Source organism: Mchenga conophoros, linkage group LG1 (genome assembly GCF_057382185.1).
Source record: "Mchenga conophoros isolate Kocher_MC1m ecotype Shallow Benthic linkage group LG1, M_conophoros_male_GT1.1, whole genome shotgun sequence".
Taxonomy (NCBI): domain Eukaryota; kingdom Metazoa; phylum Chordata; class Actinopteri; order Cichliformes; family Cichlidae; genus Mchenga; species Mchenga conophoros.
The window spans coordinates 7,980,891-8,008,510 of record NC_140526.1 but is presented as its reverse complement, the minus strand read 5'-3'; the positions used below and the strand labels follow the sequence as shown (position 1 = coordinate 8,008,510).

General features: G+C 40.5%; 1 protein-coding gene across 6 annotated transcripts in view; it reads left to right on the top strand.

Moving 5' to 3' along the window:
* Window positions 1-27,620, top strand: part of akap13a (A-kinase anchoring protein 13a) — a 125,865-nt gene that overhangs the window by 25,239 nt on the left and 73,006 nt on the right. For all 6 annotated transcript variants that reach the window (XM_085244419.1, XM_085244500.1, XM_085244584.1 and 3 more), the window contains exons 3-9: window positions 6,259-6,412; window positions 12,151-12,305; window positions 12,884-13,055; window positions 20,718-20,901; window positions 22,262-22,457; window positions 22,730-24,839; window positions 26,157-26,242. In XM_085244419.1, coding sequence (XP_085100545.1) covers window positions 6,259-6,412; window positions 12,151-12,305; window positions 12,884-13,055; window positions 20,718-20,901; window positions 22,262-22,457; window positions 22,730-24,839; window positions 26,157-26,242 — 3,057 coding nt within the window. The remainder of the gene's footprint in view (window positions 1-6,258; window positions 6,413-12,150; window positions 12,306-12,883; window positions 13,056-20,717; window positions 20,902-22,261; window positions 22,458-22,729; window positions 24,840-26,156; window positions 26,243-27,620) is intronic.

Genomic DNA, 27,620 nt, shown 5'->3' with positions numbered 1-27,620 from the left:
TAGTCAAATGTGAGGCCAGCTGTCAGACAGCTATAGCTTGGCTGAAAATGATCCCAAACACAGTAGCAAATTTACAACAGAATAGCTGAAAAAGAAAAGTGTTGCAATCGCCCAAAGTGCAGACCTCAGTCGGGCTGAAATGTTGTTGTGGGACGTTAAGGTATGCATAAAGCTAAGCTGTAAAGAAGAGTCGGTCAACATTTCCCCACAAAGATACGAGAGCCTAATAAAATGATACAGGAACTGATAACTTCAAGTTATAAAGGGAGTTCTATAAGCTGTCCTGTGAGTACTTAGTTTTCAAAGCAATAAAGAGACCGCCATAGTGATTTCTTGATTATTAGCATAATAAAGACAAAATTGACTTTGAAATGATAAAGCTGCACATGCTGGGAGATTACAGATTGATAGCTAACAGCCAGTGTTGTATTGCTCTTGGCTGCTACTGTGGGCTGTGGGTCATACATACATACACATTTACTTTGCACTGTTATGTGCATGCTGCTAAATTCAATACCATTTGACACAGTACACAAGTTAGTATCATGAATGACATTAACTGGTGAAGTTATCTGGTTTAGCTTTTGTGACCTATTTGTTACATTGCCTGTATCTATATCAAGCAGTAAAGCAACCTCAGGGTTGGACATTTCAGGCAAAAATACTTTCTGATTTTCACTGTTGGCAGTATAGTATTAGGATTATTGCCCAAAGATTGTCCCCCAGAGCAGACTGCTCTAAAATCAGTGTGACATGTTAGCTTCACCTGGAGTAGCCTGCGTGATATTTCACATTTTTGTTCTTATTTAAAGGCGTCCCACACAAAACAGCTTTTCTTGGTCTGACGGATGGTAAATTTGAGCAGTTTCTTTTTTTCTTCTTTTTTTTTTGTGGGCAAACAGTTTATAGGTTTATTTTTGTTAATGTTTTAATAGCACATTAAACCAGACTACAGGAAAAATAAGGGGGGGGGGGGGTCTTTTAGATTAGAATTAAAATAGCTGCATAAACTATTAGATTTTTTTTGTATAAATTAATATCCCAAAAATCCCGTCCCTTGCTGCGTGAATGTGGCAATGGTTTGTTTGTAACATTTGTAATAACGTAAACAGTCAGTCAGTCACAGGACTTCCTTACGCCTTAGTCATGCTGGTATTTTGCTCCACGAATTTCTGGCTAAAAGAAGTTTTGCCCCAGTTTTACTGACATTAATATTTGGCCAGAAGGGTTTCATTTGATACAACTAGGTTTAATATACATTATCCTAGCTAACATTAGCTTACTTGCTAACTCTGATGATCTGCTAGTTACACCGTTTGTGAAGCTCTAATTTTTTAGATTATGCTGCAGTCAGTTCACATATTGGCAATACAAACATTTCATTGCATGAAGAATGCTGCTTGGTGCATGTTTACCTCCTGAAGGGACAAGGGATGCTCTGTATGTCAGCAGACTTGTAAGTTGTGGGTTGCTTAATTTGCTCTGCCAATGTTTCATGTTAGTGTGTAAACAGGGGCCGGTTTTGCTCCGTAAATTGGCTTTGAAATTGTATGTTGGGAACAAAAGCAGCAAGGGGTAAACCATGCAAAAGGTTGCAATATATGGCTTCCAAAAGAAGGGTCTCATGTTGAGTTGGCTTTAGTTGCTTGTAAAAATAAAAATGGCTTAATACCACGAAGGATGAATCACAATGACAAGCAATTACACCCATAAACTTTGAGGCTAACTTTTTAATGAACATCATTAAAGGATGTTTTTTTTGTTGTTGTTTTTAAAAAATGTGTTGTTATCGCAGATTTCATGTGACAGAGTGCACAAAAAGATACAAATGAAGATCTATTGGATTTAAGTAACAAGTGACAATTAGTTTGGGTGGTGAAGTGAAGGATAGAGCTGCCTGTAGTAAGAAACAAAGCCTGAGTTAAGTGAACAATCACTAAAATTTCAATATAAGTTTAAAAATAATTATCAGTGTGAAGTCGTAACAGTATATGCAAATGCTTAAAACCAAGCCTTACCTTACCTGGACAGATGAAACCAGCGCTGCAGCAGGATGTGTGGAAAAGGCTACACGTACAGTGGGGCAAAAAAGTATTTAGTCAGCCACCGATTGTGCAAGTTCCCCCACCTAAAATGATGACAGAGGTCAGTAATTTGCACCAGAGGTACACTTCAACTGTGAGAGACAGAATGTGAAAAAAAAATCCATGAATCCACATGGTAGGATTTGTAAAGAATTTATTCGTAAATTAGGGTGGAAAATAAGTATTTGGTCACCTCAAACAAGGAAAATCTCTGGCTCTCACAGACCTGTAACGTCTTCTGTAAGAAGCTTTTCTGTCCCCCACTCGTTACCTGTATGAATGGCACCTGTTTGAACTCATCATCTGTATAAAAGACACCTGTCCACAGCCTCAAACAGTCAGACTCCAAACTCCGCCATGGCCAAGACCAAAGAGCTTTCGAAGGACACCAGGAAAAGTATTGTAGACCTGCACCAGACTGGGAAGAGTGAATCTACAATAGGCAAGCAGCTTGGTGTGAAAAAATCAACTGTGGGAGCAATCATCAGAAAATGGAAGACATACAAGACCACTGATAATCTCCCTCGATCTGGGGCTCCACGCAAGATCTCATCCCGTGGAGTCAAAATGATCATGAGAACGGTGAGCAAAGATCCCAGAACCACACGGGGGGACCTGGTGAATGACCTGCAGAGAGCTGGGACCAAAGTAACAAAGGTCACCATCAGTAACACACTACAACGGCAGGGAATCAAATCCCGCAGTGCCAGACGTGTTCCGCTGCTGAAGCCAGTGCATGTCCAGGCCCGTCTGAAGTTTGCCAGAGAGCACATGGATGATACAGCAGAGGATTGGGAGAATGTCATGTGGTCAGATGAAACCAAAGTAGAACTTTTTGGTATGAACTCAACTCGTCGTGTTTGGAGGAAGAAGAATACTGAGTTGCATCCCAAGAACACCATACCTACTGTGAAGCATGGGGGTGGAAACATCATGCTATGGGGCTGTTTTTCTGCCAAGGGGACAGGACGACTGATCCGTGTTAAGGACAGAATGAATGGGAACATGTATCGTGAGATTTTGAGCCAAAACCACCTTCCATCAGTGAGAACTTTGAAGATGAAACGAGGCTGGGTCTTCCAACATGACAATGATCCAAAACACACCGCCCGGGCAACAAAGGAGTGGCTCCGTGAGAAGCATTTGAAAGTCCTGGAGTGGCCTAGCCAGTCTCCAGACCTCAACCCCATAGAAAATCTGTGGCGAGAGTTGAAAGTCCGTGTTGCTCGGCGACAGCCCCAAAACATCACTGCTCTCGAGAAGATCTGCATGGAGGAATGGGCCAAAATACCAGCTACTGTGTGTGCAAACCTGGTAAAGACCTATAGTAAACGTTTGACCTCTGTTATTGCCAACAAAGGTTATGTTACAAAGTATTGAGTTGTATTTTTGTTATTGACCAAATACTTATTTTCCACCCTGATTTACGAATAAATTCTTTACAAATCCTACCATGTGGATTCATGGATTTTTTTTTCACATTCTGTCTCTCACAGTTGAAGTGTACCTCTGGTGCAAATTACTGACCTCTGTCATCATTTTAGGTGGGGGAACTTGCACAATCGGTGGCTGACTAAATACTTTTTTGCCCCACTGTATATGCATATTTAAAAAGAGGGGGTTGGGTTCATAGTCTCCAGCTGTGCTTTTGATGCTGCTTAAAAGCTGCCTGTTCCCTATTGAAGCTCCATGATTAGCAGGTCAATACCCCAGCAGGTCACTTAGTTAAGTACTTATAACCAGCAGAGAGCACAGTCATACAGTGTGGCTGAAAGACATCCATTTGAGCACCGCTTTAAAACCACAGGTTTGTTTTTCTATATTAAGCTGGAGAGTCACTGCAATATTTCCTTTTTCCCATTTTAATTACTGTTGTTTTGAAAACTTAATGTCAGCAGGGTTAGTTTTATTGTGGGGCTTCTGTGTGCTCGTTTCCTCCCTTCTCCAGCAGATGTTTCACATCTCTGGCTTTTCACCTTCACCTTCACTCCCACCTCCTGCCGACATATTTGAAGTACTGGAACTGATCAGATCTGGTTGATCTGATCATTCAGATCTATGCTGTAATTTTCTTCTGTTTAAATAATTGAATTTCAAACACCAAGATTGAATATTCTAAGATTTGTGCTATTTATTTTGTCCCCTTTAAAGTGTTTTTCTTTGTTAGGAAATTATCAATCGCTTATAATGTTATTTACAAAGGTGGGTATTAACTTTGGTGGAATAAGGAGATTTTGGTGGGCTGCTTTAAGAAATCTGAGCACCTATTGTGTCAAAAAGCAGCAGAGTGGTATTCAGACTGAGGTAATTTCCCACTCGCCTCCAGCGATGGAGAGAAAACCATTTCTCCATTTGCTTCTCTTTTGTTCGTTGTGAAAATGTGGAACTTATTTCACACTAATACGTTTTCATTTTCACATGGAGTACAAACTCACAAATCCTCTGAGGTACCAATCCTTTCAATAGCACCAAGCCCTAATTTCCAATCTGGGCTCAGGATAAGAGATGAGTTTTTAATGGAGAAAATGTCATGCCTGCTGGCTTCCTCCCATCTACTACTCATTTACTTCAGTGACTCTGCTTTTTAAAACTGATACTGGCTGTGCATAGAAAAGCCTACACCCTTTACATTGTGTGCAGTCCTGGTTGTCTGAAGGTTACTGAAGGCTTTTTTTCTGGCTGTATGGCCTCTGGGCTATGTGGTTGTCTTTGAGCACATTTTGCCCCCTCACATTGTTAAGCATCAGTAGTGGCTTGCCAAACAGAGACCTTGCAATGTTGGGGTTGCTGGTTTGCCTCGCTGCTGTCCACCTGCTGATATCCGCCTGCGAGGAACATGGCCCGGAGGCTCCCATTTTATAAGAGAAGGAGGAGACACCTTTAACCCCGTTAAGCTCAGATCGTCACGACAGACTGCTCACGTTGGACGAGGCCAGTAAAAAGACTGCAACGGTGGCCAGATTAAGTGGGTTGAAATGTCCCATTATCCCTCCTCCATGTCAAGAAGCTGCAGTCCTACAGTGGAAAGCAGCTAATTCTGAACAATATCCCTATTTTTTGTTACTATTTCTCCTCCTCAGTGTCCTCAGATGACACATTGATGCTCTGTCACAAATCAGCCAATTGTCACTAAAACTGTACCTTTAAATGTATTAAGAAAATGTGTAGACAAATTGATGGTTTGGTTTATTTTATTTTATTTAGTTTATTGGCCAGTGGCAGTGTACAATAAATACCAGTTATAAGTTAAATTTCACCTGTAATTTCTGGTTGGAAGCATTTAATGGTGGAAAAACAAAATCCTGCGTACTAAAAGAGCCATGGCAATGCTGAACCCCAAGGCACAAACTTAGCATCTGCACCTGCTGATGATGCAGAATACATGAAAAAGGACAAACAGCATAGTTTTTACACTGACCAGGCTGTGTTTTTAGTACCATCCTGAACCTATTTAGCTGCTTAGCTTACACTGTGGTGTTTATTTCATTACGTATATTTTTATTTGTAATGTTCTAACAAAAAAGGGCTAATAGGAAATCCAGCTTACATGAGAAGACTGTTTATTCAAATTTCTTTTTTTTAAAGACTTTTGTTTTAGTTGTTGTTGTGATGATTATTATTGTATTAGATTTCTAAGCTGAATGTGCTTCTTTGTCTTGTTGTGCTGTTCTCTGATGGTGACTGTGCTCACACTGTTTTGCAGAAGTCCAGCTGCTCCTCCATGTTGTCTGCTTGTTTCTTTGTTAATGATGTGGTGTGTAACATTTCATCAGCAAACAAACATTACCATATTTAATTTGAGGCGTTAATGTAATTGCTGTAAACAACTGCGGTGCTAAGAAGATCAGGAGTCTCCGCACGCACTATTATTCACTCTTAAAATCTGGTATCCACTTGTCCAGAGTCTAGTTCACACCTGGTACTGCAGCCAATAAATGCATCTAAAGTGACAGACCGTGATTGAATTACACTGACTTGATGGCGTTAGATTGGTATCTATGGCTAAGTAGATGAACCAAGACATGTAGGCCACTGAGAAGAGGGCTGAGTTAGACTGCAGGCATCTGCAGGTGGATGATAATGTGCCCATTTCATGTTATAAACATGTCTTTTCTTTTTGTCTCTTTCTGTTTTTCCTTTTCCCTCCTAACGTTCCGTCTGCGTGCCTCTGCAGGGTCATTGTGTTATCACAGTACAGCTCAGTGATGACGAGCTGGCTGGTAGTGAGGAGGGCGTGGACTACTTCCTGCTGTTCGCTGGCAGTACACAGAGGCACCTGACCAGCACCCTGAGGAGCAGTCATGACACCTTGCAGGCTTTGTGTCCCGGTAAGCCATCGTACCCACAATGCCTTGCAGCTTACTAGCACCCAAAGGATGGCAGCTCCACCTACAGCATTTAATATTTGTTAGAGACTGTGTTTGCAGACACTTTTAAATAAGATTAGCCTGGATTATTAACAACTAAAGCTGATGCTCTATGAAAGTGCACCAGCTGTTTTATTTAGGAATGTTTTGTTAGTATCTCGTTGGGCCGCCTCATGCCTTAAGAACTGCTGACGTAAATTCATCAAGATGTTACGTCTGTGTCAGCAAATGGAGATTTTGGCTCACACTGGCATGACAGCATCACATAGTTACATCCGCGATACATTCCACCACATCCACACCACAAGTGCTCTGTTAGATTGAGATCTTGTGCCTGTGGAAACTATTTAAGTATGGTGAACTCATTGTCGTGTTCAAGGAACCAGTTGGAGCTGAGTTGATTTGAGCTTTCTGGCAGAACATCTTATCCTGCTGAAAAGAGCCTTCAGAAAAAGGTGTATGTTGTGGTCATAAAGGGATGGACAGCAACAAAACATGGGTAGGCTGTGGTGTTTGATGCTCAGCTGTTACTAAAGAGCCCTGAGTCTGCCAAGAAGAGCCCGAATCATTGATAAAAGGGAGGATGTTTGCTTTTGTTATGTTTACACCAATTCTGACTAGTTTCTTAACTGACAGGACTGGCACCCAGTTTGGCTCTCTGCTGCTATAGCCCATCTGCTTCAAGGTTTAATGCATTTCACATGCAGCGATGCTCTTTTGCCCAGAGAACTGCTGCTCGCTTTATATTTTACTTACCATTCTATATAAACCCTAGAGATGGTTTTGTGGGAAAATCCTAGTAGATCAACAGTTTCTGAAATAATCAGACCAGCCCATTTTGAACAACCATGTTCAAAATCACCTAAATCACCTTTCTGACACTCAGTTTGAACTTCAGCAGGTTGTCTTGACCATGTCTACATGCATAAATGCATTGAGTTGCATTTCCTCATGATTGACTAAGTAAATATTTGCATTAAGAAGCAACTGAACTTGTCTATCTAACAAAGTAAATGTATTTTATCCCCTTACTTGTCACTTTACTTTAGCACCTGTCCACTTTATTGTAATTCAGTACAGTATCAGCATTTACATACATGAAAGAGCACCCCCAGTAATTTGACCTCATTTCTAAACCTTTATAGCCATCATAAAAGTCGACTTTATGGCAGATCACTTGTATTGTATTTGTGTATTTGAGTCAAAACGTAGTAGCAGTGCTCCAGAAGAACTGAGGAAAAGTTTGAACATTATCTTAAAAGGTGGTTTTAAATTCTTCTGTATTCATCATGTGCTGCATCCCAAATTAATATTAAAAGAGGTGTTAAACCAGGAAGGAGAAAAAAAAGATTAATCATCTGCTACCGCTGTCCTCATTTTAAACTAATGTTTTGTTTTGGAGAAAGAGGAATCACTTCACTTTCTAGAGTCTATCCCATTTATCACTCCTCTTGGAGCTTTTCCCACTTTTTCTACTTGCAAAATGGAACATATTTGATCTGAATTGTTTTTCTGTGCTTTTTCTTGGAAAATAAACAAGAATCAACAGGAAACCTTGATAGAAAAAGTCAGAGATCTCTGCACATACAAAGTAGGTAGTCAAAACTGCAATGCAGCTGTGACCCTGTGACCAGAGTTCATGTTAATTGAATATTTTCAGTCACTGACTGATCAGAGCATAAGAGGAATCAGCTATGACATTAAGTTATTCCAGACCATCTGGGCTTTCGAAGAATAAATATTACATTATAAAAATCTCGAGCTCTTAGGGAACATCAGAGCTTACTGGAGGTCACATGTTCTGGATGTGGTAACAAGGGTTTATGCTACCAAAATGTTCATGTAATAAAATCTGGTCTTATGATATAAGAAATGTCACTGACGTCATTGCTTCCTTCAATGGTCCACGTTCCACAGAGGAAAATAAAAGTGGCAGGATTATAAACTGTGTTATCTTGGTACGAGTTCCACTAAATTAATGCTTAAAGTTGGGAGGGAGTTGGTGTCACTTTACCAGCAGATTAGCTTTGCTTCAATGCTTTCTCCATCAGGCCCTTCTGGGCTCTAAAGGGATCAACTAGGTCGCGGGATAGAGTTCCCAGGGGACCTGGGAAAATGACTGCAAACTCACTGAATCACTGCTTTGGATTAAGATATCTCTGATTCAAATAATATTTATCAAGCTGCCTAGTAGCCTTCTGACTGCGTTGGTAGCGACATACAACATTGACAAATTATAAAATATATGGATCTGTCGTTACAGAAAGTTTTCTCCCAGAACGAAGGGTATTGCAGACGTGCAAATGTGGCTGATCTTGTTGTAGAGCACACAGTGACGTGGAGTAGATTCCAGAAATTATGTGTGAATTCATGCAATGCTTAATAACTACAAGTGGGAAATCAGTTTTGAAACTGGCTGTGTGTGTTGACATCTTGTTGGGAGTGGACAGATGGACCATGGCAGTGTTCCCTGACTTTCTCTTTGTTTTCTTCTTTTAGACAAAACTGAAAAAATGAGCAACTTTTCAATCTTATTTTGCCAAATTAACACATTTTAAAAAGCAATTGCTACAGTAACACAGAGGATGTCAAAACTGGGGCGGCACAGCAAGGTGAAAAATATAAAGTGAAATGAACTTGAATTAATATGATTGTTTTCTTGTTTTTTAGGGAAAATATGTAGGCTTTTTTTTTCTTCAAAAAAGTATGTCTGTGCAGTTGCACTGATAACATGTACCCACATTTAGGAGAAATTAACAGTGAATCTTTTTTCATTGTAAATAACCGATGAAAAGTGAGGTGTGCGTTGTGTGTACTTTTTCCTGCTTCTGAAGTGGGCCGTGCCAAAAAAGAGCCACCGCAATAATATATCAAGTTGTCCTCAACTCAAGTAACTTTGTTTTATGGCTTTCTACTCTGCTCGACTATACACTGTGGGGCAAAAGGAGGGGCTTTACACACCGTGTACACTTTACACATGGTGAAATCCAGAGCAGAGGAAGGAAGATAAACTAGTCGGACTGTAAATGATACCAAAACGTAGTAGATTAAAAATGTTATATTTTTAAATTGATTTGACGGGCCTGTTGCTCTTCTCACCAGCTGAGGTAGGCTCCAGTTCCCTGTGACCCAGATTTGAATAAGTGGTTAAGAAAATGAACAAATGCATTAATGGATAAATTGATTTCTACTTAATATATTTCTCTATGGTTTCTTGGGGAGGAAAGTGGGTTCAGAGAGTGAGGTTGAGTTCCCATGTCGGGGGACAGGCACTGCCCCACTCCCTAAGCAATAGTTATGGAAACCACTGTGGACATTAGTGTGCTTTGTTCAGTCTTTGCAATGTGACTTGTGAGTAAATGGCTGTTAGTCAGAAGAATTTAACACATGTTCCATTAAGTGAAATAATATTGTGAATTTATTTGTATTAATTAGGATTTAAATCAGCATTGCAGCTCTGCACTCGTTTGTAGCTCATTACTGTGACAAAATTAGTTCACCATTTCATCCAAGTAGTGCTTCTAAAATGAGAAAAAATTCAATTAATGGAGTGATTAAATTGAATAAAGATACTTTTTTTAAAAGTTAAATTTAAGCTTGATTTCCTCTTATTAGAGCAGATTGAATTAAAGCAATATTTTGATTTATCTAAGAACAGTACAGGTGTTACTAAGAACATTAACACCTGACTTGTTAATAATTTTTATTTAATTGTTCTGAGCCAGCATGGACTGTTGGTAATGTGAAATTGAGCTTACAGCACATATTATGTTGGGATCGCCGCATCATCACTTTCTGCGCCCGGTTTAACGCTCCATCATATTTGACCCATTTAACCATAGACTATATGTAAAAGATGAATGCTGCTAACCAGTGTCACCCGATATCCACAACATTAGTGTTTTAGATGGTGCCATCTCAAGCCTTGATTATATTTTCGGCATCCACAAACCCATTAGGGTCTGAGTGACATACAGTGGTGTGGACGTAGTTATGCTTGACTGTTTTTTCTTTTTGTGACTACGTGGACTCGTTCATAGGGTAACAAAACCCCAACAACTTTCATTCATCAAAAATTGAAATACAATCTTCTTATACCATTTTATGTTAATATTACATTGAATCAAAAATAGTGAGGTAAGGCTTACTGTTGCAAATAACTGCAGCTGCCTGTAACAGCACATCTTTAAATGAGTTTGTATTAGGGCTGTTCGATATAACCATATATATCGGATGACGATATAAAAACGTCTATCGTTTCATTTTACGATATCGTTTGTTTCGTGGTGTCGCAAAATAAACTCTTTACGGCAATATTTTTCATCGTTTTGATGGTCACTGTAGTGGCTATATTCATTTCTTAAAGTTCTCTCTTTCTCTTATATTTAATATAACCACACCACGGACGGACAAGCGCATGTTTTTATGCGTTGTCGTTAGCAACAACGACGGTAAAACCATCTCGTGTCCGCTTGTTTATGTTCCACATAAACCTTTCACAATAAAGCTCAAGATCCTGTTGAGACTTTTCAAAATAAACTGAATCACGTGAAAGGGCAGATTATTTACGGATGAGAAGTAAAAAAGAGCCGTCAGGTGCTAAAAAATAAACCTTAGACTCAAACGTTAGAACAGGCCTTTCCCCGCAGCACGCCGTGTAATAAATACTCACAAAGAAAACGGCGGCCGTTACAACTTATGTCTAAAAATGTGTCGTTTCATACATCTGTTAAAACACTCGACTCCAGCTACATGACGCGCAGCTGGAAACACTTCCCGCAAGTCGAGCTGCCCGAGATTCACAGAATTGACAAAAATGTTACATTTTTGTGATTTATATCGTTATCGGGACGACAGAATTCTTATATCGGGATATGAGATTTTGGTCATATCGCACAGCCCTAGTTTGTATACCCACTGTATAGTTGCTATGTAGTCAAAAAGTATGCATAGAGACCAAAATAGTTCTTGCCAGCCACTAGTGGCCACTCCAGAAAGTGTAGTTTTCTGGCACTACAGCGTTGACGATGTTTACTTTACTATTAGAGATACTGTCAGTGACCAATATTTCAATTGATTCAGCCTGCATAAGCTGGGTCTCACAACAAGAAAACGCTCAAAACTGAACACAATTCAGCAGATGAGTTTAAAAATTTTGCGTAGAAATATCGTTTATGCATTTTATACCTCATGCAGTGAATCTATTTTAAACCTGCGACATGAACTGTGCAAGTAGCCAATATTGCTGCGATGATTTGTGATAGTTGTGTGGGCTGCATCAACAGAAATATATATACTCTGTAACTGAAGTAACTAAAGTTACTTTCCGCAAGACTGGCATCTGAGGACATCTTAGACCCTACAGTTAGCTGGCATTATACATCAATAAAGTATAAATAATTAGTTCAAGCAACTAGTGTTTTAGCTAGGGCAATAATTTTTTATTGTTTAGTTGAAATATTGTTGTATTGTTATTATTTAAGCTCATATGACTTGAGTTTATAGCAAGGCCAGTCATCTATAGCCGAAATGGGTTAATCCTAACAAAGAAACGTTTAATCTCATACACTGAAAATACACAATATAATCTATTTGTCGTTGTGAAAAATGCTGTACACTATGGTACTGTCCTCCACAGGTCAGTTCTCTGTAATCCCCTCTTTCTCTCTTCTCACCCTTGCTTTTTGTGTCTCTTGTAGCTCATGACTGCTGCGAAGTGGTGCTGGTCACCTTGTGCTCAGTCACCCGAGGTGTCCCCGAGGAGCCACAATCCCATCTGGTTCACGTGGCGCCATTGGCCGAGCATCAATTCAGCTTTGTTCAGGATTTGGCGTTTGACATGGCCCAGTTCCTGGTGAGCAGAAAGACGAGTCATTTCTATTCCTACTGCATGTCATCAGTTGAATAATAGAAATACAGAAGCTTGTCACAGGGCTGGAAAACAAAATTGGTTACCACTGGTTACAAGTAATACAGCTCTGTGTACAAAGTGACAGTTAAACAAAAAGATTGCCATGTTATTGTTTCTTTCCTGACAAGGCCTAATGTCTGACAGTTCTTGGCGTTCAATTAATGAATTCTTTTCAGCATAGTTTATCATCCCATAGAAATTTTATGAGTTTGCTTTTCTGAGGAGTAGGACAAGATAAAATAATTTTCTTGGGCACTCAAACTTAATGGAACATGTTCCAATTTATAAATCCGAACATGATTTTTTATTTATTTTTTGTCAAAACAGTGCATCCCCAAATCGAGCTTAGCGCTGATACACTCATGTGGATGTTTCTTCCTACATTAACATATTTCATTATTCAAAAGGCATTTGGTTAATGCTTTCATGCTGAGCGCTTTAAAATGAGTGCTCCCATTAGTCTGCGGCTCACTTCAACCTCTATGAAACTCGACTCATCTCTGTAATCACCCTCCACACAGGTGAGCACTGTGGGCCGGGCTGATGGCCTCGATGGGGCGCTGTTGCTGGATGAGTGTCAGATTCCTCTGCAGGAGTGTGAGCGTCTGGATGAGAGTTTGGCACTGGCCCTACACCACCTCAAACTGCCTACAGGATGGAATTTACTGGGGAACAAACGATCCAACAGCACTGGTGAGTCTGGAGGGCAGTGGACCCTTTGAAACAGGCAGAATGTCTCTGCACTGATGCAGGAACATACTGACAAATTATGGTTGTATAACACATACTGACACACATGACCCTGCTGTTTGTGTGTTTGTTTATCTGGCTCCTTTTATGTTGTTGAGCAGATATCAGCAGACTAGGAAGACTGAGGATTATTTTTTGGCATTTTCAGAGAGACACTGTAATTACTGGTCAAAACAACAAGACTTTGTTACTGATTAGTTCAGATGAGTGCATGGATGTAACAAGCTGTTTACTGTCTCCACGTTGTGTGGGTATGTGTGTGCTTTGCAGCATGCGTTACTGAAAGTGACTTCCATTTAACTTCTATCTTTATAGACAAATCTGGTGGATGATTTATATATTGCACTCTCACTCTGGAACACCACCTCCATTACTGCAACGGCAGAGTGGAACTGAACACATTTTACATTACGACAGCGGGAGCACTGATGTTTGGGTTAATCACAGTCGGCTGTCGCCCCTTCTGACAGATGAACTTAGCCTGTGCAACTGTAGAAGTTATCCAGTCTCACAACGCTAGTCTGAAATTGGTTATGACACAGCTTTTGGGAAAGAAATAACATTAAGGTACCGCTTCTGTCTGACCTTCACAGTCTGTAAATTTAAATTGGCTACCTAAACCCAGCAGGAATCATTTCAGCTCCTAGCTTAAAATTTAAATCACTAAACTGTTCGTTCATTTTAAACACAAGAAATCCATCATTTTATAAAAATTGGAAATGTGTGACACTATGAAAGTTTAAATGTACTACTAACTTAGAGGTATCTGTGGTCGCAGCTTATCTCTGTAGAACGATCACTCCCTCTTCAGCAGTTTATGGTTAATCTTTTCTTGGCACTTTGCTTTAAATGTGACTTTGCTTGTGACATTTGCCTTCCACTGTTCTCCCAAATTTCTGTTATTATTAACTTGCTGTTGTGGAGCTTATATATGCGACCTGAGACCATATCAGACATGTTTCCGCATAAATGCAACCACAGTATTATACCAGCTGTTGTTGAATCTGGCATTCCATTTTCATCTGAACCACATAGCTGTAAAGTTTTTTGATTTGCTCTTGCTGTGCTGAAACAGTGGTATCATCTGTCCCATGACAGTTGTATAAACACCTAGAAAATTGTCCAGAACCCCCTTTGTTGTAGTTCATGCTGTATTACGTCTCTTATTTTGCCCCGAGGACACATGCATAAACACTCACAGACCCACAAAGTGAAAACAATACTGACTAATCCATCAGCTGATAACACGGCTACAACAGAATAAAAAGGGCAATTGTGGAACTCTCTGTGGGTGGAGATGAGGATGGACTTTTGGTCAGAGATGCGAAGGAGGCAGTACTGTATGTTCCAGTTATTTTTCCTGGAGTACAAAAAGAGATATTGGCTGTTTATTGTGGAAGTTTGGTTTAGATGTTTGCTAGTGCGATCTACATGGACGGTGCTCACAGATAATATCAGGGGAGGATTTGAAACAGCTGTGCGCAGAATTTGACTTGAGGCAGCAGAAAGAACCTGCTGTCGGACATGGCAGGAGGTGAGCCTGAGGTCTGGAATTGATGGACAGAGATTTCAACACCATTGCTTACTTGCCAACTAGAGGGTTGTGCATTTAAGGGTTGAAACACCCAGTGAAGATTTGGTACCACTTGACACCATCCTCTTCAGCTGCACATACTGAAGTAGTGGCATCTTGATTTTATGCAGTAAGTGATGATATCATCAGTTAAAAATCCAATGCAGAAGTGCAAATCTAGCTTTGACCAGACTTGCTGTCAAAATACACATTTTTCAGGTAGCAGAGAAATTTGATCAACAAATTGGCTAATATATGGATGTAAACCATTTTTACTCAAAAGATGAATTCCTGATAGTTTGTCTTAAATCTTCCATTGACTTGACACTGCCAGGTAGTGTCTTTAATAATGTTGTGTATTTTCTTTGTGCTAATGTCAATGTGGTCACAGCAGATGAAGTCTTATTCATCCACTGAAGAGTGTTTGAGGAGGAGCATTTCCTAGATACAAATAATGTTTTAGGTGCTTTTTGAAGAGGATTTGGGAATTAAAAATCCAAGACCTCCAAGGCATTTAAAAAAAAATTACTTAAAGGCACTCAAACGCCTTTATTCTCTTGACATGGTCATATTCAACCTAAAAAGGATCAGGTATTGGGTAGTTAAAACCAGTTTTATTCACAAATAAAGGGTTTAATGCTGAACATTTTTTTGTAGAAATATGAGTATGCCATAAGAATAATGGCAATTTAAATTTTCTACATATTTATTGTGGTCTCTCAGTTTAAACTGTGATCTCAGGAGTATATTTCTGGCTTAACAGCAACCACATCCACCTGCTTTTCACTCTTGAGTTTGAGAGGTGCAGCCAATCAGAAGAGGGCTGGTTTAAAGAGTGCAGAGGGAGCTCAAACGTTGTGTTTTAGACTGCGGATGAAGGCCCAATATAAAAATTTATTATTTTGTTTTTTGTCACTCATGCAAAGCTACTCTGGGAGAATCCAACAGTAAAAATCCTGGAGCTGCAAATGAGAATCATAGATGTGCTAAAAAGCTTAACATGAAAGCAATAAGCAATGAATATATAAAAATTATATATTCATTATTATTTATTTATATTTGGATATTTATTTTTAAGAGCTTAATAATATACGACAGGTGCTTTCAAAGTATCCCAAAATAAACATTTGCAACATACCATTTATGGCTTGATTGATACCAGAAGCCCTCGAGTTGCTTCAGTTTGTCATCACACTCTTTCTTCGGGGTGTCAGATGCATGTGAAGTGCCATTCTGACACAATCAAAGAGCAACTTCAGGTCTCTCACAGTGAGCTTATGCAGTTGAAAGCAACAGCTGACACCGTTACATCATCGCCTATGTGTGTTCATTTTATCTATAAGAAATATTTCTGTACTTGGATTATTCACACTGGTCTACAGCCTAAATGCTTGTGAAATAAATGTAATCACACTTTAGTAATTTGGCTCACTGAAAGTGAAAGTGACACTTAAAACTGCTTGGGTTGGCTCTAGTCTTCATGATATGCCACGAGGTTATGTCTAAGACTAAAAGTTATTTGTTGGAACAAAAATGATTGAAGCACATCTTTACTGGTGAATTTTGGCAAATAATTTCAGAAGGCCACTTATTTAAGCTTCCAATTTTGATTAAGTTTCTATGACTTATAGGTGTCAGGTATGAAATGTGGCAGATTTCAAATTGTTTATTAGCTCTGTTTGACTTTTGGCCTCTGTTTTGACCTTGGATTTGACCTTCCTAGCAGCAGGACTGTAAAGTTGCATTTTTTTTTTGCATCCCCTCTGTTTGTTCCCTGCATTGTAAAATAATTGAAAAAAGGTTTGTCATGGAGACATCCATAGACAGACATGTGGTGAAGATGATCAAACCAAAATGTCAACATTTTATAATATTTGGGCTAACTGATGCAAGCGACATTTCTCCATGTGACAACATCCCACCTAGGCCCAATATCTTGTCCTTGTCTTTCAAATATAATGGGTCATGTTTAGCTTTTCTCTATAGACCTTTGTTACATGATGAACAAAGGTGCTGTATTATCATATGAGGTGACCGTGTGCAAAATGTAAAGATAGTGAAAATAGTGGCTAGTCAGCTGTTTTTAAATGGTCAAAATAAAGACGTAAACAGCAGGTTTGATCTCCAGAGCAGAAAACTCCAGAGTTAAAATAGAGTGCGTGTGTTCAAATACGTACATTGTATTTGAACACTGGTGTATTTACAGAACACGCCACTACACGGATTTATCTCTAACTCTGGTATTAGTATGAACAAATAGAGCTGAGTATCCCTTTGCTGAAGCCTGAGCACTTGAGGTAGTGAGAAACTGCTACATCAGTGGAAACAAACATACATTTTTATTAAAATCAAAGTGCCAATTTTCTCCAGTCATTGACTCTGACAACTTTAATCAGTTAAAGGAAGCCAAATGAGCCAATGCAGATGATAAACTCTGCGAGGTAATTGCTCTCTGTGAAACGGCATAAACAAGACTTTTGGGAGTAGTTAGAGCGCTGCCTCAGCCTCTGGCTATTTCTCAGATAATAGCTAATGGTTAAACTTGGATTTGGATATTAGACCAAACCAGAAGAGCCGGCAAGATTTTAGACAAAACTGACTGGAAAAAAGAAAAAGCTGGGAAGACTGGAGTAATGTGGAGTGGAGATCAGAAAAGCTCACACACTTCTTAAAATTTTGAGTTTGTTATTGTTCTAGGAAGAAAACTCGTCATATCAAAAATGAGCTTATCAGTATTGACCTTCATCCCGATTAGATCCGATCCACTTGTTACTGTGAAGTGTGTCAGAGCGCTTTAACGATGGACACACACGTACAGGCTCCTTTGCATTGAAGTCAGTTGTCATGTTGTTGATGTGGAAGGCGCCTTCATGCTGTGGTGAGTGATGTGTGCTCTAATAGGCTCTGCTTCACAATATGTCACAGCTTCAATACAAGACACTCAGCGGTGCCGAGCCGCGGGGAGGGAAGAGGAGCGCGACTCGGCTCTCCATTTATCAGATCTGTCAGATGATGGATAGCATTAGACTATAGGTGGAGGTGACGGTGCTTCATCTCAGTCATCCTTCACGCTGTGGGCACGCAGCACTCGCTGCTCTAACTGTAGCCACCCATTTATTGTCGTCTGGGAACGTCACCTGGAAAAACTGCGCATATCATTAAAGATGGTTGACAGTTCCCAACTGATTCCTCGGTTTTGAACAGGTGCATTTAGTGTCAAATTATCTAAAGCCCGTGGGTTGTCAATCAGTGCCATTAAAGTAGATGACTCAATGATCTGTGGCCTTTAAATTCACTAAAGTCAACTAACAGAACTGTTGCATAATGTATTAGTTGTTTACTTCATTCATCAATAAGACAAAGAGCCTGCAGCCCTGCTAACAATTCGGTTAGGCCCACCATTCTTCCTGATGTCAAAGGTGAGATAATAACACTTACATAGGTTGTATAATAAAAATTGTATTCAGTTTAGTTTAATGTTTTTGCATGCGAACTAGGGCCTGATACAGATATCAGCTGATGCCAATTTGTTAATTTATTTTTGTTTTTCCTCCCTTTGTGCCAGTGAAGCAAGGAAATCCTCACTATAGAAAAATAACTGACCCGTTTTAACCTCTTTCACCTTTTCATCACATTTAACCGCTAGCAAAATTAAGGTTCAGTGCAGAAATTTGCTCATTACCACAAAGTCTTTCTAAGGTTAATGGGTATGTTTGTTTGTGTTTTTGTTTTGTTTTTTTACTGATGCTATTGGACAAATAAAATTCTGATCTGAAGATGGCGCTAGATGAAAATCAGGTGATAATATCCTGGCAAGTATTCTGACAGTTGTTAAATCATTTCACACGACCGAAGTCTGTATTCATTCTATGATTGTACCAGATTTTCTGCCTTGTAGTTTTTGAGAGCCACTATCAAGGCTAAAAATTGCTTTTGAATTTTGAGGATTTGCTGCTTTCCTCTGTTTTCTCTCCAAAGCTATCTACAAAAGTAAAATGTCACTTTTGGGTAAAGGATTTTTTTTTTGGCTCATTTCCCTGATGAATAACTATACCGAATAATTGGGGAATCAGCAAGAAGCCAGGATCTCTGCCAGGAAGCGGTGAAGCTGCTTTGTTGTGACCAATCATTCATTGAAGCCACATTGTGTTGGTGATTTCTGTCCCAGATCAGAAAGCTAAAATTGCATGTATATTCTAGTTGGCACTCATAATATGAAAATGACATGGCTGTTATGGCAGCCAGTTTTGAGGAACCGCAAACAAACCCAGCAGTAAAGCATTTCCTGCTGCTGTTGGCACCTCACATTCCACACCGGCCCAGCTCGGCCAAGTGGAGCATTAAATTTGACCAATTAGCTTGAGGTTGATCAGGGCAGGCTTGTTCATAAAGGCCCACAGTAAATGGACTGAAACCTCTCATCAGCAGACACAACCAGCATTGTGAATGTTGCCTAACGATTATTGTGATGCTGATAACACCAAGGAAAATGTGTTTTCTGCCCCTTTCCCTGTTCTCAAGCATTTGTTCTGCAGTTTATTTTTTCATTCTTTTCCAGCTGATCATATCTTGCTGTTAAAACCTACACTAGGCAGAGTAAAATAGTCCCAGAAGAAATCACAGAGGAGTTGGTATATAGAACATCCTGTTTGTGTCTAACCCAAAAGCCTTATATTTTATCTGTTTGTGCAAATAAATCTGATTTCCTGTACTGCGAACTGGAAGAAAATCCTCTGCTCATAGGCAGTGACAAATGAAAGCGAAAGAACAAAAACAATCTTCCTAATAAACAGTGCAGAAACACCGTCCAGAGAAATCTGGAAGCAGCAACAATACTTTTTGCTGCTATAAATAACCACAGACCAGCTGGGTGATAAACAAAAGCACTGTATATGCAGTTTACTGACTACATTAAAGACATCTGGGTACTGAAGTTGAACACCACATTTAAACTCGCAAGCTTGCAATGTTGTGTGGTGTTTTAGATTACCAGTTCTCACATATTATTACTTTTTTATTTCTCTCCAATGAGCTGCTTGTTCTGCTTTCCATTGACAATTTATCATTTATTGCACTTCAGGACTCGATTTCCCACTAACTTAAAACTAGGGCATCCTTATGTCAGCGTACCCTCTTAAATTGACAATAAATTTGCCAGTGGTTGGGCAGTAAAAGAGATTAATAATAACACAAAAGTTTGGGCAACTCCTGTAGACCCAGAAGTGTTTTCATAATCTTTTCCAATGAAGACAGAGAGAGAATTAATTACACAACTTGAAACGAGGAAATTTCTGGGATAGCCAACAGCCCTCAGCCGGCCTTTAGTACTGAAGAGAGCCTTGCTGGCAACCTGTTGCTTTAGCAGAAAGATGAAGTGTGTGTGTGTGTGTGTGTGTGTGTCCATGAGTCTCTGTTAGTGTCTCTTTGAATGTGTGAAAGGGAGGATCTTGGTGTTTGATGGTGTTATTAGCAGTCTGACTGATATACTGGGCTAATAATGGACTTAAATTAAAAATGGGACTGTGGTGTGCTGGTATGTGGTTAACATCTGAAATGAAATGGTGTCTTTTGATTTATTCATAGAGCCATTACTGTTGTTGCTTTCATTTGTCCGATGATGCTTCAAAGGCTTTTCCGCATTCACTGAACATGTCAAAATCTTGATATGGTCTGTATTTTTCAGGCACACAGAAGACATGATTACAATTACACTCAGTCGGCATGCTGGGTTTGATCACAAAATGACAGTTATGTCCTGCAGATACCTGTACTGATCATCTGATGGACGTAGCAGGAAGGAGACAAGTTATGGTTTTATCAGTCTGTGAGTGTGCAAATGTCTGTTGTATGCTGGGTCATCATGGATCCTGAACTGGTTTAATTAGACTGCTCTGCAGTGTTGCCAGGCTGCCACAATTGATGGTATGTTGGCTGCTTTGCCACGATTTAGCTCCCTGGACCGCTGCGCTCTGTCACGCTCTCTCTTTTTGATTCTTTTGGTCTTTATTTGTCATCTTCTCTCTCTTCCTCAGATCTGAATCCTCAGGAGACTCTGCTGCATTTCTCAGCACGTCGAGGTCTCTTTCAGGTTACACACTTCTTGCTGCAGCAAGCTGGGGCAAGAGGAGCCCTTCGTTTGGCCAACAGGCAAGGCGACACCCCGTCCGCCGTTGCGGAATTACGAGGGCACAAATGCCTCCATGAGCTCCTCACAAAGTAAGCGCTTGTATTATTCTCAAAACATTCAGTTCAGGTTCACGTGAACGTCTCGTGTCATATGGCTATGCTTGAAAAAGATTTATTTGTCTAAACTGTCCTCACACTGTGTGACAGTGACATTAGCCCTGAGGTTCAGTGAACATTGCCCTCTTCTCTGTACAAACAGTTCCATGTCAATATATCAGAGGGCAGATGGCGTGGTTCCTCCTTCTTTTATAGCAATGTTGTTTGTCTGTTGTCCTCACAGAACAATAGAAGTATTCAAAGAACATCACCACCAAGCCACGCAGCAGCCTAGCTTAGCACTTTCAGCTGCAGTCAGATAGTTGAGGGCAAATTGAAAAGTTGTGGGCTGCCAGTATTGTTCCAAGGAAATCTAAAGTGAAACTATTCTGCAACACAAAAGCCTCAGTCCTGTTTCCACTGTAGTACCTTTTCAGTCTCACTATGCGCAGCTCCACTTTAATCCAAACACACTGCAGTGCTCTCTCTGCAGTTTAATGGCATGGTGATGTATGTGTTTTGTTTAAAGTTGTCAAGTATTATCCTCTAATAATATCTTCCAGAGTCTAGTGAGGTCAAATTCTTTCATTCAAAATTAAAACTCAGAGGGGGAAAAAGGAGCGTTTGAGTGCATTGACTTAGACAGAGCTTAAAGTGGAAAGAGACTCCTTTTATGTCTTTGCAGAGGACGTTTCACTAAACTCAAAGTGAAGATGCCACACACTGAAGGAAAACTGCCACTTAGCGAGCTTCCTTGTTGCTAAGCTTGCACTGAAGCCAGTTTATGACCTCCATCTCGCTCTTTATGTGCTGGTAATTACATTTGCCTCATGAAAAGTGAAGTCACTTGTAGCCTTGGTTGGTGACCTCAGCTGCCGGGCCTCGGTGTTAAAGAAGTCCACCCAGGATTATGCAAACAGATCTGCCTTACTAGGAGGCGTCTCCCCTGTGCAGCACCAACATATGAAAAATGAAAAACTGCACATACTTTACCGTCAACTCTTAAATTAAATGCAGCAGGGGGAGAGATGTTTTCTCGGAAAGCTTATCAGTTAGGAGTGGCCTTTAAGTACGTGTATTTTACTACTGGAAAGAAAAGTATAACTTTTAGTGGACAGGATATGGCATCTGGAACTTTTAAAGTTTTACTAACATTTACTAACATCTAATCTCTGATTACTTGCTGACTACTGGAATAGACTTTCACAACCAGCCTTAGCCCATTTGAAGTTTAAGGATGTGAGTTACTGAAGAAAAACTGCACTCTGTGAATTGGCTGACATCACTGTTAAAACCTTTCCGTGTTAGCCAATGCAGACCCTTCCGGATGATCTAAGTGTTTATTTCACGGCAGGGCTGAGACCGATCCGGAGAAGGACGAAGAGTCTGTCGCTGTCCAGCAGGTCTCTGAAGACGTTCAGGTGTTTTGCCACCTTCCCAAACTGAACACACACACGTTGACACTGAGCATACACCCTGGGCGTGACACACCGTCCTTTCAGAAGAGTGTTGAGCAGCTGCTGCACTTGATTTGTCATCTTCATGCCAAGGTGAGTCATGCCACCTTCCTCTTTTAGCACGCTATCTGTGCTCACATTGGCTAAAACCAGGAGCTCTGCTGCTACTGAACATTGTTGGATTGTTTGTCTTTTCACTGACCTCATTTTTTAACCTTCAAACTTCATTTGTATAACCAGTGGAACACCTTATGCAATCATAGAGTCGGCGCTTGATAAGAACTGAAGAGCAGGTCTGTTGTTTCTTTTTCTTTTTTTTTTAAAGAAGAGCTAACATTTTCTTTGTCTTGTTCCGTATTCTGCAGGGAGTTTCTTTACTGAAGCTGCAATTTGATTCTCTGCACACTGCTGCTGAATGTTCTGACGGTGTCAAAGCAGACTTAACATGTCTGGATCAACTCCAGCAGTCTGATACGGCGTCGGAGTGCCCGGATACAACAACACAAGGGAGTTGGTTAGAAAATTGCCCAGTGGAGAGCAGCAGCACTGTTGATTGTAGACACAGTGAGCCTGGAAATGCAGAGAAAGACTGTAGTTTGACTGTGAGTACTCCAACATCACAAGTACACCCCCAGGAGCATGGCCTCGTTCCCCCAGAGGACTGGGTGTGTTCAAACACGGAGAGAGATTACTCCAAAGCCGAGGAGGAGGAGGAACAGGAGCGGCCTGTTGTTTCCATGCAGGGTTTGAGTTTGTCTGACAGGACTGAAGGAGTACAGAGTGAGGCTGAAGGGAAAGGTCTCACTGTGGGAATTCTACCACAGGCAGGCTGTGGTAAACAGGCAGAGGAAACTGATAGAGGAGAGGCTGTGATCCAGGAAGGACAGGAGGCCAAGAAGGGAGAGGATAGATCTGAGCAGGAAGCAGAGGACAGCACAGCCAAGAGGAGGGAGGAGGAGATCAGCTCTGAATTAACAGATCTACTAAAGGCCAGCGGAGACACAAACGAGTCAATCATGGGCCAGTCAGCATCATCATCATATTCTGAGGTTTCAGACAATTCTGATTCTGAAGTGAAGGAGTGCTCCCAAGAAGAAGAGAATGTTGGGAAAGAAGACGCGAAACACAGCCGGGATGTTTGTAATGTACTATCTCTAGATGCAAACGAGGAAGAGAGTGAAGGGTTAACAGACACTTTATCAACCCCGATGGACCTCCCAGACCCAACGCTGATAGAGTGTGGTGATGTAATCAAGGAGCCTGAACCTGTTCCATGTCTGTTGATAGAAGGTCTCCACGAAGGGGAACCTCTACCAGACATAAACAGCCTGGAACAAAACCAGGAAACAGCTGGTAGGGATTATGCTACAGAGCAGGAGTGGGGTTTGGCATCAGAAAGTGGTTGTCATTCTGGGAGTTGTACTGACGCAGTTGGTGGAAAAGAGCTACACAGTGAAGACGTAGTAGAACCCTCTGGATACAGTATTGAAAGCAGAATTTTGCCTGCGGAAGAAGTTGACAGTTCAGCTGTCTTTTTGGCTTTCAGCGACATCGTAGTAGATACACAGACTGATAGTTTTGACTGTGAGCCGTTGCCTGACAAGATGCCGACTGAACGACAAGCTGACCATGACTCAGGTACGGCCCACGGACTCTCCAGTGATGACGATGGCAGTTTCAGATCAGCTGGAAGCTCTACAACAGAAATATTCCAGCCCGCTCATGGCAGCATCACTATGGAGGATCAGGACTTACTTCAGTCAACGATAGTACGGCAGCCCTCAGCTGGATTTGAGATTGAGGCCCCCAGTGATTTTAAACCTAAAGAAACCTGTGAACATTTCACAACTGTGGATACAGGACTCTCATCGGAGCCTGACACCCATCTTGAATCAGAACCCAAACTCTTGAGCTTGGATGATTTAAATTCTGAAGCGACTGGGAATCTAGCCCCAGATCTTTCCAAAGAGGATCTGTCCTTTGACTCAGCTGGGAGTGAGGATACTCCAGCAGCACAGGTGGAGGAAAGTGAAACTGAGGAGACCAATAGCTCTGACCTGAATGTAGGGATAGAGCTTTCAGCATCAGGATTGGGCAGCGGGGTACTTACCGAAACTGAGCCATCTGTAACAGAAGAGAGCAAAGTCACCAACATAGTTGAAGAGGATGTTCAACGGACCAGTGAGACAAGTGATATGCCTGTGGTAGTGGCAGCAGATGAGAGTGGAAATGTTCAACCTAAACAGGATAATTCTGAGATAACTGCAGAGGAAAGGCCACCTGAGAATCAGATCACTTTGTCTATCCCACAGGATGACATTGTGATTTCAAATAGTGCTGATCTAAGTTCGGAAATAACGGCACTTTCACCTAAGAGTGAAGGATCCATAGAACTTCATACTGAGAATCAGATGACTGAAAATCCCTCTGATTTTGTGGATGGATCCTTGGAGAGCTGCAGCACTAAAGCTCAAGGTGGGTAAATGCTGATTTATTTCAGTCCTTGTTCAGGTTTATTCCAGGTCCACACACTCATGCATCACACGCCAATATGTTTGTCAAAGTCTTATTCCTAAGCAAATATGCTAAATTAGATTCAGTCCTCTTCAGGTGATTAATGGCAAAAGCTCCGCAAAGTTAAATGCCACATAGCTCACCATTATTGAGCTCACAGGGGTTTTAGCTTTTTTGTGACATCCCGTTGGGATGCATTGCTGTTGTGACTATATGTTGTCCTGAGTCTTTATATTATTTTGAGAAAATTGTAATTCTAATGAAGAGTTATTAGTACATCTCAATTATCTGATTTTTAAAAAAGATGGGATTTTAAAACACTTTGATCAAAGTTTGGCATCCACAGACGCATTTTTATGCCATAGTAGCTCACAATGAGACACTTTGACATGTTATGCAATGGGAAGTAAGGAGCTGGTTTGTACCACCAGTAACTTAGGCCACGATTAGTCTGACAACAACACCCTTTATATACATATGTTCTTTGTTAGTCTCTCTTACACTCACGAAAGCACGGTCTGGCTACAGTCTAAGTCAGCATGCACAGTCACATTACAAGTGCACGTGACTCGGCCTCAGATACACAGCTACAAGTCTGGAATCTGTAAAACAAACATACACAAGCCAGCTGATGTGAGCGTGTTGCAGGAAGGGAGACTCACAGAGTGAACCTTCAGCAGTCCTCTGTTGGCAGTTTTTGCTCATCTGAAATAATTGTGCCGGAACCGAGTCCAATAAAGAGAGGTCAAGGGCAAGGTTGTGATGTGCGTCACACAGGGAGTGCGTTGTCATTATGAATTAGAGGATATATTTACAGCATGACAGTGTCACAGCATCAGGTAATATCTTGGTGAGCTTGTCAGAGACAAAATTTCTGTTGTTTCCCAGTTTGGGTATGAAGAGTGAAAATCGAATCTGCTACTAGTGAGTGCTTTTATTTATTTTTCTCTTCTGTAGAATATTTATGAGACTTTTTAAGCTTCCAATGACAGTCATCAGCTCATGTTGACTAATAATACCAAGATATAAAGCCCTCAAATTCTCTCTCACAGCTATATAGAATAAAAGAAACCAACCTTTTCAGTGAAGGATAATAGTGAATAAAACCATCCAGAAACACTTTGCTACTTTGCTATTGTACAAAGTCTGTGACTCATCAGTGTATCTGTGCTCAGGAAAGATAAGTCTCAGAACCATTCACTCTAAACACTTATTGATTCCTATATTTGGAAGATTTGCCATTGCACTGATTGCATTGTGTCGTGTGCCTTTCTCTAGAGGTGGATGTCATCAAGTCTGAAGACACTTTAAGTGATGCAAGGGAGGAACAAAATGGCCCAGCGGAGGGAGCAGACTTCTCCACGGTATGCTTGAAGTCTCTTCTGTTGTTGTCAGCTATCAAGCTCTGCTTTGCTGTTGATGTGTGTTTGATTAACAGAAGATGAGTCACTGTTTGCTGAAGCTTTGAAACAACCAAAGTAGCTTTTGGAGTAAAAATGCTCTGACCAAACAGTCAGCGACTATGCAGCTAAGGTGAGTCTTTGTTGTTTTAATGGGAAATAAGAACAATTGTGTTCTTACATGGACAGCTGGACTTTCATATGCAGTTTTTGTACAGTTTATGGAAGAGTGTTACAGATGTAGCTGCTGTTTCTTGCTAATGCAGAGTCTACTGTTTTCTGTTCTGAATTCAGTTTAGAAATTGTGTATTGTTTTAGCATGCACAGTTTGTTAAAATCTGTCTAGATTTAAAGCAAAGTTAATACTTGATTTTTTTTTTTTTTGTTCTGCACAGAATCTAATGTGAGGTATGGATGAAAAGGCTTTTACTGCTAGTTTTAACCAAACTTGCTGTGTTTTGCTGAAAGTGTCCTTGAGAGTATGCACAAGTCAAATTTCAGGTTTTCTGGAAACAGTAACCAAGTTTGACGTTCTTAAGATACAGCAATAGCCAGGGATTGCAAAAAAATTTCAAGTAAAGAAAAAGTACACCACAAATATTAGAGGAGAAAGAAAAGCCAGATTCTCTTACAAGCAGCTTGATGTGCCAGCTAGATATTTGGCAAGAGTTCAGGAGGAAAGCTGTCTGGAACATTGTAAGACTTGTAGCTTGGACTGGATTATTTATTTATTTATTTTGTATTTTTCAAAAGGAATATATTACTCTGTGAAGTTTCTTTATGTAACACCGATGCATTTGATTTCCTATAAACTCTCACAACTTTTCCCTGCTTCATCTCGTGGGAGACTTGCCATGCAGTTGGTTTACTATCAGCTCAGCTACTGAAGGCATGGATGCAGCTTTTGGTAGACGAGACTTTACTCTGAAATGTTGCTGACTGACAGATTCCTCTGCAGCCATAGACTGGAGTGGCTCTGCTTATTCCTGGGTTGCGGTCGAAGTCATCGGCTTGTTCTAAATGCCAGATGTTTGACTGCAGGAGGGTATACACACAGTGTGCAGGAATGTGGGGTCGCCAGCAGAGGGAGATGTAACCTCAATTGCGTCACTGGAGCTTCTTCTTCTGACCAATTTAATGACCTGTCATTTGATCCTTTTGAAATATCCCCTAATTGCTATGATGAGGAGGAAATCTGGAGTCATGCTGGTGTTGAACAAACTGCAGTAGAAGCTGAGGTGAAGAATGGCCTGAAGACAGAGCCTCAGATGTTCTTTTAAGAATGCTAAGTTACAGTTTTGAATTCAAAAGCATTTATGGCAATCGATAAGAACAATCACAA